At 34.5% G+C, this 19614-nt stretch overlaps 3 protein-coding genes and 1 non-coding gene across 4 annotated transcripts; 1 reads left to right on the top strand and 3 right to left on the bottom strand.

Annotated features, from left to right (window-relative positions):
• Positions 1-4620: 4620 nt before the first annotated feature.
• On the bottom strand, positions 4621-5454 carry LOC127899635 (probable cytokinin riboside 5'-monophosphate phosphoribohydrolase LOGL10). Its single transcript, XM_052433094.1, has one exon. It carries the CDS (start codon positions 5308-5310, stop codon positions 4636-4638), a length of 675 nt encoding a protein of 224 aa, XP_052289054.1. The 5' UTR covers positions 5311-5454; the 3' UTR covers positions 4621-4635.
• A 187-nt stretch (positions 5455-5641) lies between these two features.
• On the bottom strand, positions 5642-6235 carry LOC127899636 (uncharacterized). The gene has a single exon (XM_052433095.1). It carries the CDS (start codon positions 6230-6232, stop codon positions 5678-5680), a length of 555 nt encoding a protein of 184 aa, XP_052289055.1. The 5' UTR covers positions 6233-6235; the 3' UTR covers positions 5642-5677.
• Positions 6236-6795: 560 nt separating this feature from the next.
• Positions 6796-12186, bottom strand: LOC127899634 (uncharacterized). The gene is made up of 3 exons (XM_052433093.1): positions 9621-12186; positions 8235-8507; positions 6796-8081 (listed from the first exon to the last, which is right to left on the bottom strand). Exons 1-3 carry the CDS (start codon positions 12139-12141, stop codon positions 6820-6822), a joined length of 4056 nt encoding a protein of 1351 aa, XP_052289053.1. The 5' UTR covers positions 12142-12186; the 3' UTR covers positions 6796-6819.
• Positions 11582-11690, top strand: LOC112496084 (small nucleolar RNA R71). The gene has a single exon (XR_003062542.2). It is a non-coding gene; the product is annotated as a small nucleolar RNA R71 (small nucleolar RNA).
• Positions 12187-19614: the final 7428 nt, after the last annotated feature.

The raw sequence follows: 19614 nt of genomic DNA on the forward strand, positions 1-19614 counted from the left end.
GTAAAAAGTAAGAGTTAAGAAAAATATTAATCGTCAACATCTACTAAACTTTGAAAACACATTAATTCCCCGTCTACTTTATAGTCCTTACTATTTTACTATTTATTTATAGAAAAAGTAAATTATCTAACTTTTTTCCTTCCATCAAAGAGATGTAATTATATCTCAACATCTTGAGACTTGAAATTGGGATTTTCGTCTTCTATTTCTTTTTTTTAAGTTTATTTCACATAATACAGCTAAACGAACTATTCAACTTTAAGTTCTTTGATTCTTTCCCACAAGGGGCAAAGCCACCAACTATACCTAAAGATTCAAGAAGGTAAAGTTGGTACAGAATGAAACAATGTAAAGGAAGTTTAATTTTAATAAATGATTGAATTAGATAGTATAATATACAATTATTTTGTACTCTCTTCAATCTCATTGGTAACCCCAAATTAAAATCCTCACTCCACCCGTGACTGCAGAGCTATAGAGCTCTTTACAAAGAACAAAATGCGACTAAGAATTCTCTCTACAACTTTCTCTAGGCTCACGAAGCGATCTGCAAATTATGCTCATCAATTAGCCTTACAAAAGTTGTTTTTAGCAAACCCAGGGAACATCGGCTCCTTCTAACTAACTTCTAACTACTTTTGGGCCCACATTCTAAGCTTCTCACTTGCTCAGCGCATGCAACTTAAGTTAGCAAGAAAAGATGGATCACTAATTTAACTCCGAAAACATATGCATTGTCGTCCGCTTATAAACGACATTCCGGTCACTAACTTTAACTCTGAACGTCTTATCGGGGTCTTCGAGTTCTTGTCCAAATCTCTCTTTTCCTTCTACATTGAACTACTGACAATGGTGTGTGTATTGAAATTAAATCACTATCAAATTCTATATTGGCAAAGGAATTCCACTTGAAGGATTATTTTTTTCTTTAATCTACTGTTTAAATAATATGATCTCACCAGTTGTTTTATTTTTTTATTGTTGTCTACATGAAAATAAATTAAATTAGAAAATAAATATTTTATTTTCTCCAAAAAAATATATTTCTTCCTCTCTCTCATTTCTCAAATCCACAAATTGAGATACTATCGTAATTATAGCAATTTTGATCTGATATTATTTGAAATTAATTTAAGAAAGATTAATTGATGATGAAAGTGAATATGAAATATTATTACTGTATATTCTTCATATTATTTACACAAAGAATGAGCCTACATATAGGCTTTACATGAAACTAAAATAAGAAACTGAACAAATACAAATACAAATTCTTGCTCAACATATCTTGGGAATTAACGAATATTGATTGGATGAGTGATTCTTGCTTAACACCCCCCTCAAACTCAAGATGGTGTCGTAGAAGTAAGCTTGAGTTTGCAAACGAGGTCATCAGCTCGGTAAAAAAGACTTGGTAAAAAGATCAATTGTATTATCTCGAGAGGACACAAATTGAAGCTTTATGGTACCTTGGGCGTAATGTTGGCGAATAAAATGACAATCTATCTCTATGTGTTTAGTGTGCTCATGGGAGACATCATTGTGAGTGATTTCAATGGCAATTGTATTTTCACAGTAAAGAGATGTAGCTACATTATGAGTAACTCCCATGTCCCTTAGTAATCGACGAAGCCAAACAATCTCTTGAGCCGCATTAGCAAGTGCCTGATACTCAGCATCAACAATAGACAAAGTAACTGACACAACTTAAAAGTAAATTTTTAACTCCCAAGTATAAGAGTGTCTTGTTGTATTATAACTCGGTGAGTCCGAGGTCGATCCACAGAGAAAAGATTTAATTAGTTTATTTTATTTTATCTAAAAATTGAAATTAAAACTTGAATATAAACAACTTAATTTAAATGAAACTATGGAATTGAACTAGTTAGGGTTATGGATCCACTCTTAGAAATAAATAAAACTTAATAAATTCTTTTTGCCAATTTGTTTTAGATTTATTACCCAAAAGATTAATTATACAAATTATTATTATTTTTCCTTTAATTTTATGATGGATTAAGTATTTATTGTGCCAAAATTTAATTTGTCTACAATAAGTCAAAATACCATTTCACCATGCCTTATATTAAGATCTTAAGAATTTATTGTGCCAAATTCATTTGTTTGTCTACAATAAATCAAATTTTCAAAATATAAAACATGTATAAAATTAAATAGAAAATAATTTAATTTATAAAATTAAACATAGAATTTGATTAAATCATATTTATTTCTAAGAGTTTCACCTTCCCCTAACTAATATTATTTAGTTAAGCATAATTAAAATAAAAAGAAGTAGTAAAATTGAATTACTTATAATTAAAAGAAATAAAAACAACTAAAATTGGAAATAAAACTAATTTTATTAATGAAAATAATTATACAAAATATTAAAACACACCTGGAAATCAAGATTACAAGGAGATGGAGAGAATTTGAGAAGAAGAGAGTTGTAGAGAGATGATTAAAACATAAAAATGAGGCCTTATTTATAGAAAAATAAATTCATAATCCAGTGCTTTGCGGTCCATCATAGGCTTCATGCATGTGCTCCTCACAACCCTTAGATCAAGATCCAATGGCTGGTCAAACTTCAAAAGTCAACATCACACATGGCATCATTTGACTCGTCCGATTTGCCCAAAGAACGGTTGAGATTTGGCGGGTTAATGGGTGGATCGGGTCGACCCGAATACAAAGATTCGGATCCTCCAACTTGCTTCACCAACCATTGCCACGTGGCACAATCATGGCCATTGAATCATGAACGGTTGAGATTTAGTCAAGATTGCCAGTTATCCCATGCACTCATCTATTGTAAGCTCATTTCATCATCCAATCAATGCTCGGTCAACAGGAAAAGTCAACTTTTTTTACACAAGCCCAATTTTAAGCCGATCTTGACTGATCTTAAGGTTTTCGGACCTCCGGAATCCAAATTTAACCTCCGTTTATTTGTTTGGAGCCTCGAAGTACGTGAAATTAATAATTTTCCTAATAAACACATAAAAATACACAAAATTAAATATATTTAAAACATAATTAATAATTCATAATATATTACATAAACACAAATATAAATTATAACATAAGCATAAAATAACATATTATCGCTTGATAATTAAATAATTTTTAATACTAATCACACCCCCCAACCAGCTTATTGCTAGCCCTCTAGCAATTAAAGCGTTATATTAAGATTTATAAAATTCACATGCAAGTTAATAGTTGTTCATCTATCCTCTAAATTACCAAATAAATGAACTCTCCCAAATTCCTTTACCACATTGATGTTCACTCATTATCCAGAATATCATCAAACCTTCTTTTGTGCTCAGGTAATTAACACAATACTTATGGGGCTTCATTAAAAGAAAAACAACATTTTCGTTCTAAAATTCATTAGAAATTATATCTTTAGGCAATAGATTATTCACACATTTTTTTTTTATATTACATTTCTAACCCGTTTAGCGAGCTTTAGGTCAGTGACTCCCAGACCAGTTGGCCTTAGGGCACTAGGTGTTGAAGCACCCCTACGGACTTAATTACTCGGGTTTCTAATAAACAAACAATATATCTATTACCCATGTAGCGAGCTTTAGGCCAGTGACTCCCAGACCAGTTGACCTTAGGGCACTAGGTGTTGAAGCACCCCTATGGACTTAATTACTCGGGTTTCTAGATATAACAAAATTAAAAACATTTTTTTTCTTTTTTCTTTTTTTTTTGATTTTTTGATTTTTTGATTTTTTTTTTTTTTTGCACTTTCTACTACCTTAGATACTATTCCTAATAAATCAAAAGAACTAAATGCTGTAAAATTTTAACTTACAACCCACTAGTATGTGTCATAATGTGTGTGTGAAGAATGATTCAATAATACCTGTTAAATGAGTAAACAATTAAATAACTTAATAACTAAGTGGAGAGTTCACAAATTTGAGTAATTCAAAGAAAAGGGAACAAAAACAACTTACTATGAATCTCAAAATCAAAATATAATACAACAAGACTATTAGGATGCGTCTCAAAAGTCGTGACTCTTTACACGGCCATCCTAGACAAAAAACAATTTTTTTTTTGGTTTTTTTTTTTAACAAAGAAAAGAAAAGAGAAAAGAGAAATACAACACACATATTTAAAACATACGTCAATTATCCCCACCCCACGACCTAATCTAAATATTATCTTAACATTTTATAATTTTACAGATATGCAAAAAAATAAAAATAAATAAATAAATAAAAATAAAAGAGAATAATAAAAGAAGAAGAAGAAGAGATCTCACCTGAACTTGATGCAGAAGCTTAAAAGTAGATAACAAAGATGAAGAAAAAGTCAATTTTTGTTTTTTTTTAACAACACTCTTAAAATTAAGAAGATGCGTTTCTAGAGAGACTACATTCTCTATATCCTGCCATCTTCGACTCAAATTTGTCCTAAGTTAGTCTTTACAGAAAAAAAAATGTTTTTTTTTTGTTTTTTTTTTGTAAACACATAACCAGGACCAAGACATTCCACAATTATCAACTATTCCCTCCCCCCAACCTGAAAAAGACATTGTCCTCAATGTTTTAAAAGGAAAGAGAAAGAGTGTAGAAGACATCACATGAACACTACAACAGAAAATATTTACAAACGGAGAATTAAATCTAAATCGCACTTCTTGTTACTGCTACTGTTACCGTTACCATCATTAGTCGACCAATTCAGTGCAACAGTCTGTGGATCTGGCTCTGGTGTATAAGCTTGTAAAAGATCAAGTAACTCATTAGCAGTAGAAGCAGAGATAAATAGTTTTTTTACAGAATGTGGAACAAAATGATTCTTTATTGCATGATTAATAAAAGTTAGCAAGCCGTCATAAAAATTATTAACATTTAACAAACCGATGGGTTTTTGATGAATGTTCAAGTGGGCCCAAGATGCAAATGTAATTAGTGCCTCAAAAGTTGCAAGATCTCCTGGCAAGAAAATAAAAGCATCAGCATGATTCATCATTTCAGATATTCTCTCTTGCATACTTGATACCACTAATTCTTCTCCAATTGGTGGGCCAGACATGCACACTAGCGGTTTCATGGGTTTTGGGATAATGCCGAGTACTTGGCTTCCTCTGGTAAAAACAGCTTCTGAGACAAGTCTTGATAACCCTCGTTCACCTCCTCCATATACAAGATGCAGTTTCCTCTCTGCTATGACACGACCAAGATCTACAGCTGCCTGAACGAACTCTTTGTACTTTCCATAGTGAAACCCAGAAAGCACACAAATGTTTTTGAATTGTTTACTCGAAGATGATGCCATTGGACTAATTTTTCAAAAACAAGTTGTGAGTGTTTGAAAAATGAGCTCATATTTAAAGATCTTGGTAACATAAATAATGAGAAACAGCTGTAAATGGGTTGGCAATATTTGTCAAATGACGAGTAAAGCTCGTGGCTCAATAATTCAAAAATAAACAGTAAAAAGAAAGTAATGATTAGAAAAAGCAAACAGTAAAAGAAAACCAAATATTTATTAAATACAAAATCACATCGCTAAATGCAATAATGCAAGTGATAAAATAACAGTAAAGTAAAATAACAGTGAAGTGAAAGGATATTTACTGGTAGTTGTGATTGTGGCTCACATCTTCCTCTGGTTTTACGTCCAGTAACGGCTTGAACGCCCTCTATGGGTCGAGAATCGGCTTCCTATCCAGTTTTCTTATAAACTGGCAAACAGGGTCTTTTTGAGTCAGATTCCCAAGACTAAACTGTGCACTTTGTTTTTGGAATAGTATCCACAAATTATAAATCTCACGTTGCACAAATCCACTTCGATGCGTCTCAAGAGATCGTAAGATATCATCCAACGATTCTTTACTCATGCCATCTTTAACGAATTTAATTTTATCTTCACGAGTATCAGAAACCATTCCTAAAGATTTACAATCTGGTCGTTTGCAACCAAGTCTTACACAGTTATGACATTTTGAGCCAAGTCGTTTAGCTCTCCTTTTCTTAGCAAACGTACTTTTACCAAAACCAGGCATGTAAGAAACAAATTGACCAGAAAACTCACCTACTAATCGGACCTTTGCTTCAATTAACCAACGAATGTCAGAAGGAATGCCATTGATCATTAACAAACGCAATCGTTCACAACGAGCTTTGTAAATTTTCCTGAGGGCATTCTGAGGGAGAGAAAGAAAATGCTTATGGAGTTTATGTTGTATTTCTTCCATGTTTGATTTTGGGGTTTCAGTTATTGTGGGAAACTGAAGATACCGACTTAAGAAGTCACGAAGTACCGTTATCCGCCATTTATACGGGAAAATAAATCAAAACACACCAAAATCAAATCTGCAAAATCAAATCAAGCGTGAAAGCGAGCAAAAAGAAGCACACAATAAAAAAGGAAAATGAACTTACATTCGTCCTCTCATTGAGTTAACCTCAAGCTCCATTTGAAATTCATATATGCCACTCTCTACTGTTCTGAGTTGTCCCTCTAGATCCTCAACATAGGACACGAATTCTGGTGGTTGCAGATCCCAAAGTGGATGTGATTTACAGCTTTGTATCAGGCCTCTTAAGTGAAATTTTATACGCCGAAATCTTTTAAGATGTGCGAACAGGTATTTTCTCATTGAGGTGCTCATGATGTAAAATGAAAATTGATGAGAGAATGTACAACTGTCAAACAAACACGCTTACACAAGAAAAACAATGTTAAAAAAAAACTATGTACAGTGCATCAATCTAAGGAAAAAAAAAAGTCAAACAATGAAACGGTAAAATAATAGTAAAACAAAAAAAAATCATTAAAAACTTAATCAAGAACTGGTGGGTCATCCAAATTAATTTCGGTGTCCTCGTCACGTGGGTGATGTTCCAGATATGGTTTTAATCTTTGACCATTAACTTTAAATGTGACACCATTATTTGGATTCTCAATTTCTATGGCCCCATATGAATATACATTTTTTACAACAAATGGGCCACTCCATTTTGACTTTAACTTTCCTGGAAATAAATGAAAACGAGAATTATAAAGCAACACTTTTTGACCAATCTCAAATGTTTTTCGAAAAATTCTTTTATCATGAAATGCTTTTGTTCTTGCCTTAATAATTCTTGAATTTTCATATGCATCATTCCTTAATTCCTCAAGTTCATTCAATTGCAATTTTCGCACATTACCAGCATCAACCAAATTTGAATTAAAAGCTTTAATAGCCCAAAGTGATTTATGTTCAAGTTCAACAGGTAAATGACAAGGTTTACCATAAATTAACCGATAGGGTGACATTCCTAATGATGTTTTAAATGCAGTGCGGTAAGCCCAAAGTGCATCATTAAGTCTAAGAGACCAATCTTTTCGGTTTGGGTTAACCGTTTTTTCCAAAATTTGTTTTATCTCCCTATTTGCTAATTCAACTTGACCATTTGTTTGAGGATGATAAGGGGTAGCAATTTTATGTGTAATTCCATATTTCTTCATTAAAGACTCAAATGACTTATTACAAAAATGCTTACCTCCATCACTGATAATGGCTCGAGGGATTCCAAATCGACTTAAAATGTTTTCTCTTAAAAATTTAATCACAGTTTTACTGTCATTATTTCGACAAGAAATTGCTTCAATCCATTTTGAAACATAATCAACTGCAACTAATATATACACAAATCCAAAAGATGATGGAAATGGACCCATGAAATCAATTCCCCAACAGTCAAATATTTCAATTTCAAGTATGGGATTTAAGGGCATCATGTTTCTTTTTGTAATTGATCCCAATTTTTGACATTTTTCACAACTTTTGCAAAATTCATATGTGTCTTTAAACATTGTAGGCCAATAAAATCCACACTGCAAAATTTTAGCAGTAGTTTTTCTTGAAGAAAAGTGACCACCACATGCTTCAGAATGACAAAAATTAATGACACTACTTACCTCATTATCAGGAATACATCGCCGAAAAATTTGATCTGGGCAAAATTTGAACAAATAAGGATCATCCCAATAAAATTTCTTTACTTCAACAAAAAATTTCTTCTTCTCTTGAGCATTCCATTGCAAAGGCATTTTACCTGTAACAAGAAAATTAACAATATTAGCATACCATGGCATTGAAGTAAAAGAAAATAAAAATTCATCAGGGAAAGAATCATTTATGGGTGTTATATCATTGCAGAATTCGAATGTGAGTCTTGATAGATGATCAGCAACAACATTTTCAGCACCCTTTTTATCTTTGATGGTAAGGTCAAATTCTTGTAGTAACAAAATCCAACGAATTAGTCTCGGTTTGGCATCCTGTTTACTCATCAAATATCTCACAGCAGCATGGTCAGTAAACACAACAGATTTAGAGCCAAGCAAATATGAACGGAATTTGTTTAATGCAAATACCACAGCAAGTAATTCTTTTTCAGTTGTAGAATAATTCATTTGAGCACTATCCAAAGTCTTGCTCGCATAATAAATCACAAAAGGCTTACCATCCCTTCTTTGTCCTAAAACAGCACCAACAGCAAAATCACTTGCATCACACATTAATTCAAATGGCAAAGACCAATCAGGAGATTGCATAATAGGTGCAGATGTTAAAAGACAAATTATTTTTTCAAAAGATTTTTGGCAATCATCATTCCATTCAAACGGTGCATCTTTTAATAAGAGGTTACAAAGTGGTTTAGATATGGCACTAAAGTTTTTTATAAACCTCCTATAAAATCCTGCATGTCCTAAAAAGGATCGCACATCTCTAACTGTTTTTGGTTGTGGCAATTTAGATATGACTTCGATTTTTGCTTTGTCAACTTCAATTCCTTTAATAGAAACAACATGACCCAAAACAATTCCAGAAGTAACCATGTAGTGACATTTTTCCCAATTCAACACGAGTTCTTTTTCAACACATCTTTTTAAAACTTTCTCCAAATTATCAAGGCAATCATCAAAAGAATTCCCAAACACAGTCAAATCATCCATAAAGACCTCTAAACAATGTTAAACCATATCACAAAAAATGCTTAACATACATCTTTGAAATGTTGCAGGAGCATTACAAAGCCCGAATGGCATTCTTTTAAATGCAAATGTTCCAAAAGGACATGTGAATGTGGTCTTTTCTTGGTCCTCAAGTGCTATAGGAATTTGATAATAACCTGAATATACATCTAAAAAACAGTAGTAGGGATGTCCTGCTACTCTTTCTAAGATTTGGTCAAGGAATGGTAATGGAAAATGATCTTTTCTAGTGGCTTCATTTAATTTTCTATAATCAATGCACATGCGCCAACTAGATGTAATTCGTGTTGGAATTAATTCACCTTTTTCATTTTTAACAACAGTGATTCCAGATTTTTTAGGCACTACTTGTGTAGGACTTACCCACTTACTATCAGAAATAGGGTAGATAATTCCCACATCAAGTAATTTAAGGACTTCTGTTTTGACTACCTCTTTCATGTGTGGGTTTAATCTTCTTTGAGGTTGTTGACATATTTTAGCATTTTCTTCCAAATTAATTCTATGTGTGCAGATTAAGGGATTAATGCCTTTAATGTCATTTAAAGTCCATCCTATTGCATTTTTATGCTTTTTAAGAACAGTTAGTAACTTACCTTCTTGGTCGCTTGTTAAAGTAGAAGAAATCACAACAGGATAAGTTTGTTCTTCTCCAAGAAAAGCATATTTCAATCCTTCAGGCAAAGGTTTCAATTCCATTTTAGGTGCTTCTTGTTGTTCTGTCTTTTCAATACTTCCAAGCTCCTCAAATTTTGGCTCGTCATCATAATTTTGCGAAGTCTGCATAGAATCAAGCAACGAATTTATATTAGAAATATCAAGTTCAAGTTGCTTATTTGACTCAATTGAATTAACTAAACAAACATTAGAAAGTTCAGAAAAATCCCCTTTTTGAATATTTTCCTCGATACAAGATTCAAACAATTCCTTTTGTTCATCAGTATCATCTTCATTCTCATTTTCTTCATTAGGTTGCCTGCACATGTTGAAAACATTCAATTCCAAAGTCATATTCCCAAAGGATAAATTCATTAAACCATTCCTACAATTAATCAAAGCATTAGCAGTTGCTAAAAATGGTCGACCTAAAATTACAGGAATTGGTTTGTAATTATTCACAACAGGTTCAGTTTCCAAGACAATAAAATCCACAGGATAAATAAATTTATCAACTTGTACTAAAACATCTTCCACTATTCCTTTTGGTACTTTAACGGATCTATCGGCAAGCAAAAGTGTAGTTGAAGTTGATTTTAACTCACCAAGATTAAGTTGAAGATAAACTGAATATGGAAGCAAATTAACACTAGCACCAAGATCTAGTAAAGCATGTTCAATTCTGTAGTTACCAATAATACAAGAAATGGTAGGACAACCAGGATCTTTATATTTCAACTTATTATTAGTAGACAGAATTGTACTTACCTGTTTGGCCATGAAAGCACTCTTTCTTACCTTCAATTTCCTCTTAACAGTGCACAAGTCCTTTAAAAATTTGGCATATGAAGGAACCTGCTTGATTGCATCTAATAGAGGAATGTTAACTTTCACTTGCTTAAAGATTTCATAAATTTCAGAAGAGTGGTTTGATTTCTTTGGTTTATTCAATGCATGCGGAAATGGTGGTTCAGGTGGAACACTAGTTATTTCTTCACTAGGTGTAAGTTCATTTAGTCCTTCCTTACCCTTTGAATTTTCATCATTTTCATAAGGTTCAGGCATAGGTCTATCAACAACCTTACCACTACGAAGAGTTATAACTGACTTGACTTGGTCTGTGGGTGAATTTTGTTGAATTTTAGGATTTGGTTGTGGTTGGGCTGGAAATTTTCCTTTTTCTTGAATGGTGAGTGCAGAAGCAATTTTAGCAAGAGTATCTTTCAAATCAGAAAAAGTTTGTGCATTTTGATTGTTAATAACATCTTGCTTTCTGATGAATGAATGCATTGTGTCCTCCAGATTTTTCCAAGGTGGTGGAACATATGGTGCATAAGGCTGAGGATTTTGAAAGTTTTGTGGAGGTGGTGCTTGTGAAGATTGTGCATTATTATTATTCCTCCAACTGAAATTCGGATGATTTTTCCAACCAGGATTATAAGTCTGTGAATATGGGTTTGGTTTATTGAAAGTGTTAATGACATTAGCTTGATCATTTAGACATTCTTTAAGTGCAGGCAAAGTGGGACACTCTTGAGTGAAATGATCATTCGAATTACATATGTTACATGCAATTTCTTGAACAGATTTTACTTGATCACTCTTTTTATGCTCCAAAGCTTCAACTTTCCTAACTAGGGATGCAAATTTTGCTTGTAAATCATGATCTTCCCTAAGGTTATGGATTCCTCCACTAGATGGAGATGATTGTTGCTTATTTGTCAATTCAAAAGTTCCAACAGTATCCCAATGTTGTGCATTTTCAGCTAATTGGTCAAGGTAATCTAGTGCATCTTCAGGATTTTTATCCCTAAATTCACCATTACACATCATTTCAACAACATGTCTACTTTGGGGTATTAAGCCTTCGTAGAAATAAGTGACCAATCGCCAAGTTTCAAAACCATGATGTGGGCATATGTTAAGCAACTCTTTAAACCTATCCCAACATTGGTATAATGTTTCTCCATTTTTTTGAGTGAAAGAAGTGATTTGCCTTTTAAAAGAATTTGTTCTATGAGGTGGAAAGAATTTTTTCAAAAACTGTTCTTGCATGTTATTCCAAGTTCTTACTGATCCAGATCTAAGGTTTTGTAGCCAAGTTTTAGCTTTATCTTTTAATGAAAAAGGAAAAAGCTTTAATCTAATTATGTTCATGCTACAATTTTGGTCCGTGTATGTATTACAAACTTCCTCAAAATCTCTTAGATGCAAGTACGGATTCTCATATTCTAAACCATGAAATGTTGGTAAAAGTTGAATAATACCTGGTTTAAAATTGAATCGAGATGCTTCTGGAGGAAATACTATACACGACGGTGCTCCGGTTCTAGTTGGATTCATGTAGTCTCTCAGAGTCCTTGGTTGATTCTGATCATGCCCATGTTGAGATTGGTTGTCTCCCTGATCAATTTGAGGATTAAGTTCGCCCAAAACGTTTTCGCCTTCATTCTCATCCATGATTGGTGGTGGAGATTGAGATCTACGAATTAACCTGCCACTTGAAGATCGAGACCAATGTCTCATTCAAGGGTTATGTTATAAAGATAATATTTACACAAATTGATAACAAAATAAAATAAAAAAATAAATAAGCAAATAATATAAGTATACAAAAGAAAATTAAATAACAAAAATGGTGGTTGAACCCACCAACAAAGTAATAAATAAATAAATAAATAAATGCAAAATAAAAAAAATGGTGGTTGAACCCACCAATTAAAAAAATAAAAAATGCAAAATTAAATAAATACTGAAAATTAAATAACTGAAAATAAAAGTTAAGGGTTAGTAGTTAGTTTGGTGGTTAAACCCACCAATAAAGCAAAAAAATAAATAAATAAATAAATAAATACGAAATAAAATAAATGCAGAAAATTAAATAACTGAAATTAAATAAAAGTTAGGAGTTACAAGTTAGTAAGTTAAGAGTTAGTAATTAGAGTTAGTAGTTAAAGTTAGTTTGGTCCAAAATAAGTCCAAATATGTCCAAATATGTCCAAAGTATGTCCAAATATGTCCAAGTCTTGATTATGTTGAGGAATTTCGTCTAGGGATTCTATTGCAAATTATTTTTAATTTTATAGTCAAACTGTAATTTTTAGAAGTTTAGAATTAGCAATTTGGGATGAAAGTGAAACAGTTGAAAGATATCGGGGTTCGAATGTAATTACCAGAAGATTGGGCTGGAAACGGAAATTGTTGGGGTGAAACTAGAATTATGAAAGATATGGGGACAAAAGAGAATTTAAGAAAAGAAAAAGGGGGTAAACGAAATTTTACATATAAGAGAAAAATAAAAAACGGAAAAACAAACCAAATAAAAAAACTTTTCCCCGGCAACGGCGCCAAAAACTTGACATAACTTTAAAGTAAATTTTAACTCCCAAGTATAAGAGTGTCTTGTTGTATTATAACTCGGTGAGTCCGAGGTCGATCCACAGAGAAAAGATTTAATTAGTTTATTTTATTTTATCTAAAAATTGAAATTAAAACTTGAATATAAACAACTTAATTTAAATGAAACTATGGAATTGAACTAGTTAGGGTTATGGATCCACTCTTAGAAATAAATAAAACTTAATAAATTCTTTTTGCCAATTTGTTTTAGATTTATTACCCAAAAGATTAATTATACAAATTATTATTATTTTCCCTTTAATTTTATGATGGATTAAGTATTTATTGTGCCAAAATTTAATTTGTCTAAAATAAGTCAAAATACCATTTCACCATGCCTTATATTAAGATCTTAAGAATTTATTGTGCCAAATTCATTTGTTTGTCTACAATAAATCAAATTTTCAAAATATAAAACATGTATAAAATTAAATAGAAAATAATTTAATTTATAAAATTAAACATAGAATTTGATTAAATCATATTTATTTCTTAAGAGTTTCACCTTCCCCTAACTAATATTATTTAGTTAAGCATAATTAAAATAAAAAGAAGTAGTAAAATTGAATTACTTATAATTAAAAGAAATAAAAACAACTAAAATTGGAAATAAAACTAATTTTATTAATGAAAATAATTATACAAAATATTAAAAACACACCTGGAAATCAAGATTACAAGGAGATGGAGAGAATTTGAGAAGAAGAGAGTTGTAGAGAGATGATTAAAACATAAAAATGAGGCCTTATTTATAGAAAAATAAATTCATAATCCAGTGCTTTGCGGTCCATCATAGGCTTCATGCATGTGCTCCTCACAACCCTTAGATCAAGATCCAATGGCTGGTCAAACTTCAAAAGTCAACATCACACATGGCATCATTTGACTCGTCCGATTTGCCCAAAGAACGGTTGAGATTTGGCGGGTTAATGGGTGGATCGGGTCGACCCGAATACAAAGATTCAGATCCTCCAACTTGCTTCACCAACCATTGCCACGTGGCACAATCATGGCCATTGAATCATGAACGGTTGAGATTTAGTCAAGATTGCCAGTTATCCCATGCACTCATATCTATTGTAAGCTCATTTCATCATCCAATCAATGCTCGGTCAACATGAAAAGTCAATTTTTTTTACACAAGCCCAATTTTAAGCCGATCTTGACTGATCTTAAGGTTTTCGGACCTCCGGAATCCAAATTTGACCTCCGTTTATTTGTTTGGAGCCTCGAAGTACGTGAAATTAATAATTTTCCTAATAAACACATAAAAATACACAAAATTAAATATATTTAAAACATAATTAATAATTCATAATATATTACATAAACACAAATATAAATTATAACATAAGCATAAAATAACATATTATCGCTTGATAATTAAACAATTTTTAATACTAATCAGTAACAACAATTTGTTTCTTATTATACAGAGTAAATCGCCTAAAAAGAAGCAAATACCAATGGTAGAACATCAATCAATAAGATCATCTGCCCAATCAAAATCAGAAAAACGATGTAGTTCTTGTTGAAAGTCATGGTTGGCGCCGGCCATCTAGATGGCCGGTGCCAACCATTCAACATTCAACACGGCCCGCCATTATTGGTGGTGCCGTGTTGAATGACTCCATTAAAAAAAAAAAAAAAGAGCCAAAATTTTGGCTATATAAAGAGGGCTTCCCACCCTCATTTTTCATCCAATCTTGAGAGAGCAATTTAGGGAGTTGAGAGAGAGTTTAAGAGCTTGCATTTATAAGCTCTTATTTTAGTGATTTGAGAGTTTGGGTGTATTGGGGTTTTGGGTAGTGAGCTAAAATACTACAATACTTGTAACTCCTTTTCACTAGTAAAATATTTCCTTCTGTCTTTGCCCGTGGATGTAGGCTAAAAGCCGAACTACGTAATTTCTGGTGTCCTCTATTGTGCTTGTTCTTTATTTTTCTTCTAATTTTATTTTAGCTGCGTGTCTGCTTCACCCACCAATTTCCTAACAGTGGTATTAGAGCTATTGGTTGTATTTTTTGGAGTCAGGAACTATTCACGTAAGGGGTACTATTCACGTATACGGCACTGTATACGTATACGATACTGTTCACGTATACGGTTTTGTTCCCGTATACGGTACTATTCACGTATGCGGCACTATTCACGTGAAACGGTGGAAGCGATCCAAGAATTTTGCGGTGCAAAGCAGGGAATAGTGGTGTGAGTAAAGCAACTGTGTGATTTTGTACATGTCTAGGAAAGTTCTGTCACAAAGGCGATAAGAGCTTAAGGAGTCTGAGTTTTAAGTGGGACCATTGTGACCCCTCCAGTCTTTCCTGGGAACTTTCCTGGTGTACATTCTCACACATACTCACAACTATTCAAGGTGGTACACTAGCTTGTGTGCGGTATTTATCAACAAAATGGCGGGAAAGTATGAAATTGAGAAGTTTAATGGAAATAATTTTTTGTTGTAGAAAATGAAGATGAAAGCTGTATTGAGGAAAAATAATTGCTTGGTAGCAATTGGAGAAAGGCCCATGGAGATAACTGATGACAAGTGGAACGAGGTAGACGGCAACGCCATTTCTTATCTACACTTGGCACTTGCAGATGGAGTATTATCCAGTGTGGCAGAGAAAAATACAGCGAAGGAAATATGTGATACTCTCACAAAATTGTACGAGGCCAAGTCACTACACAATAAAATCTTCTTCAAGAGAAAACTCTATACTCTTCGAATGGCAGAATCTACAATAGTGACCGACCACATCAACACTTTGAAGACTCTATTTTCACAACTCACAATGTTGGGTCATAATATAGAGGAAAATGAACGTGCAGAACTTCTACTTCAAAGTCTACCAGATTCGTATGATCAACTCATCATCAACCTGACGAACAACAATCCAGTGGACAGTCTAGTTTTCGACGATGTTGCAGCCTCCGTATTAAATGAGGAGAGCAGGCGGAAAAATAAGGAAAACAGACAAGCAAGTTCGCAGCAAACGGAGGCGCTATCGGTGACGAGAGGGAGATCAACAGAACGTGGCCCTAGTGGGAGTCAAAGTCATGGTAGATCAAAATCCAGAAGTAAGAAGAATGTTAAATGCTACAACTGTGGCAAGAAAGGGCATGTCAAGAACGAGTGTTGGAGTAAACAGAAGAGAAAAGAGGGCAAAGAACCTGAGTCATCAAATGCTCAGGGGTGTGTAGCAAGTACCTCGGATGATGGCGAAATACTCTACAGCAAGGCAACAACTGTTTCAAAAGGCAGAAAACGACTGTTTGATGTCTGGCTTATAGACTCAGGAGCTACCTGGCACATGACCTCTAGGAGAGAATGGTTCCACACATATGAACCTATCTCAGGAGGATCTGCATATATGGGTAATGATCATGCCTTGGAGATCGCTGGTATTGGTACTATCAAAATAAAAAAGTTTGATGGTACAATTCGCACAATTGGGGAGGTACGACATGTCAACGACCTGAAGAAAAATCTATTGTCTTTGGGACAAATGGATAGTCATGGGTACAAAACTCGTGGAGAATGGAATTATGAAGATCGTTAAAGGCGTGCTTGTATTAATGAAGGCAGAAAAGATTGGTGCTAATCTATTCATGCTTAAAGGAGAAACACTACAGGAGGCTGCTACGTGTGTCGCATCAAATGGAGAAGAGTCAACGATGATGTGGCATCTCAAACTTGGTCACATGTCAGAACAAGGCTTGAAGATTCTCTCTGAACGAAAATTACTTCCGGGGCTCAAATCGGTAAGTTTACCATTTTGCGAGCATTGTGTTACAAGTAAGCAGCATAGATTAAAGTTCAGTAGATCTATTGCTAGAAGTAAATGTATTCTAGACTTGATTCATTCTGATGTTTGGGAATCACCGGATATATCCATGGGAGGTGCAAAGTACATGGTGACTTTCATTGATGATTATTCTAGAAGATGTTGGGTGTATCCAATTAGGAAAAAGTCAGATGTATTTCTAGTGTTTAAAGAATACAAAATGCGGGTGGAACTTGAATCTAGTAAAAAGATCAAGTGCTTGAGGACAGATAATGGTGGAGAGTATACAGACGGCGAGTTTCTTGCTTTCTGTAAGCAAGAAGGTATTCAGAGGCAGTTCACGGTAGCATACACTCCTCAACAAAACGGAGTGGCAGAGCGGATGAACAGAACTCTTACAGAAAGAATAAGAGCTATGTTGAGGACTGCTGGTCTACCCAATTCATTCTGGGCAGAAGCAGCCAAAACTGCCTGTTATATAGTAAATCGGTCGCCATCTACAGCTATTGGGTTGAAGACGGCGATGGAGATGTGGACTGGAAAACCAGCTGATTATTCCTACCTACATGCATTTGGATGTCCTGTGTACGTGATGTACAATGCCCAAGAAAGAACAAAGCTGGATGCAAAATCTAGAAGATGTATTTTCTTGGGGTATGCTGATGGAGTAAAGGGGTATCGTCTGTGGGACCCTACTGCCCACAAGATCGTCATCAGCAGAGATGTTATTTTTGTAGAAGATCAACTGTAAAAAAAAGATGAAGATAATGGCACTGTAAAAGAAAAGTCAGAGATTGTGCCGGTATATGTCGAAAATAATCCAGAAGATTCAGATTTTTCTGAAGCAGCATCAGAGCACGAGGAACAAGAACCAGTTGAGTCCGAGGCTCCAGAAGTTCGTCGGTCAACTCGTGAGAGACGACCGCCAATGTGGCACTCGGAGTATGTCACAGAGATCAACGTTGCATACTGTCTTCTAACAGAGGATGGAGAGCCTTCAACTTTCCATGAAGCTTTAAACAGCTCAGATGTTGCTTTGTGGATGACAGCAATGCAGGAAGAAATTGAAGCTCTACACAAGAACAAGACATGGGAACTTGTACCATTACCACGTGGAAGAAAAGCCATTGGAAACAAATGGGTCTACAAGATCAAACGTGATGGCAATGACCAAGTGGAGCGGTATCGTGCGAGACTGGTAGTGAAAGGATATGCTCAGAAAGAAGGTATTGACTTCAACGAGATATTTTCTCCGGTGGTTCGACTCACAACAGTCAGAATAGTCTTGGCAATGTGTGCTACATTTGACCTACATCTAGAGCAGTTAGATGTTAAAACTGCATTTCTTCATGGAGAACTTGAAGAAGAAATTTATATGCTCCAACCAGAAGGTTTTGCAGAAATAGAAAATGAGAACTTGGTTTGCAAGTTGAACAAATCTCTATACGGTCTCAAACAGGCGCCGAGGTGTTGGTATAAGAGATTTGATTCCTTCATTATGAGCCTTGGATACAATAGACTCAGTTCAGACCATTGTGCATATATTACAAGAGGTTTGAAGATAATGATTTCATCATTTGCTGTTGTATGTGGATGACATGTTGGTAGCAGGTCCCAACAAAGATCGAATCCAAGAATTGAAGGCACAGTTGGCTAGAGAGTTTGAAATGAAGGACTTGGGACCAGCAAACAAGATTCTAGGGATGCAAATTCACCGAGATAGAAATAACAAGAAGATTTGGCTTTCGCAGAAAAATTATTTGAAGAAAATCTTGCGGCGCTTCAACATGCAAGATTGTAAGTCAATTTCTACCCCACTTCCTGTTAATTTCAAATTATCCTCAAGTATGTGTACTAGCAATGAAGCAGAGAGGAAGGAGATGTCTCGAGTACCGTATGCATCAGCAGTGGGAAGTTTAATGTTCGCTATGATATGTACTAGACCAGACATTGCACAAGCAGTGGGAGCAGTCAGTCGATACATGGCGAATCCTGGTGGAAAGCATTGGATAGCTGTAAAGAGGATTCTGAGATACATCAGAGGAACCTCAGATGTTGCATTATGTTACAGAGGATCAGAGTTTACTGTCAGGGGCTATGTGGATTCAGATTTTGCAGGAGATCTTGATAAAAGAAAATCCACTACTGGTTATGTGTTTACACTTGCAGGAGTAGCTGTAAGCTGGGTTTCGAAATTGCAGACCGTTGTGGCTTTATCTACAACTGAAGCAGAATATATGGCAGCTACACAAGCTTGCAAGGAAGCTATTTGGATACAAAGGTTATTGGAGGAGCTCGGGCACAAACAACAGAAAATTCCTGTGTTTTGTGACAGTCAGAGTGCCTTGCACGTTGCAAGGAATCCAGCCTTTCATTCCAGAACAAAGCATATAGGAGTTCAGTATCACTTCGTTCGAGAAGTAGTGCAAGACGGAAGTGTGGATTTACAGAAAATCCATACGAAGGAGAACCTAGCAGATGTTTTGACCAAGCCAATAAATGCTGACAAGTTTATTTGGAGTAGATCCTCTTGTGGCCTAGCAAAAACGTAGGCAACATGATTATGGCGAAGCAGAAAGGATGGTGTGGAGATTGATTGTTTTTCACTCTAATCTCCAAGTGGGAGAATGTTGAAAGTCATGGCCGGCGCCGGCCATCTAGATGGCCGGTGCCAACCATTCAACATTCAACACGGCCCACCATTATTGGTGGTGCCGTGTTGAATGACTCCATTAAAAAAAAAAAA

The sequence above is a fragment of the Citrus sinensis genome, chromosome 9, assembly GCF_022201045.2.
Source record: "Citrus sinensis cultivar Valencia sweet orange chromosome 9, DVS_A1.0, whole genome shotgun sequence".
Lineage (NCBI taxonomy): Eukaryota > Viridiplantae > Streptophyta > Magnoliopsida > Sapindales > Rutaceae > Citrus > Citrus sinensis.

What these genes read in the sequence shown, in the direction of transcription:
- LOC127899635 (XM_052433094.1), bottom strand. Translation starts at nt 5,310, where the DNA reads ATGGCATCATCTTCGAGTAAACAATTCAAAAACATTTGTGTGCTTTCT.
- LOC127899636 (XM_052433095.1), bottom strand. Translation starts at nt 6,232, where the DNA reads ATGGAAGAAATACAACATAAACTCCATAAGCATTTTCTTTCTCTCCCT.
- LOC127899634 (XM_052433093.1), bottom strand. Translation starts at nt 12,141, where the DNA reads ATGGATGAGAATGAAGGCGAAAACGTTTTGGGCGAACTTAATCCTCAA. An exon ending in TTTAACAAGCGACCAAGAAG is followed by an intron (nt 8,508 to 9,620) that starts GTAAGTTACTAA and finishes GTGCTGTTTTAG; the next exon opens with GACAAAGAAGGGATGGTAAG. An exon ending in TACCATCAAAGATAAAAAGG is followed by an intron (nt 8,082 to 8,234) that starts GTGCTGAAAATG and finishes TTCTTGTTACAG; the next exon opens with GTAAAATGCCTTTGCAATGG.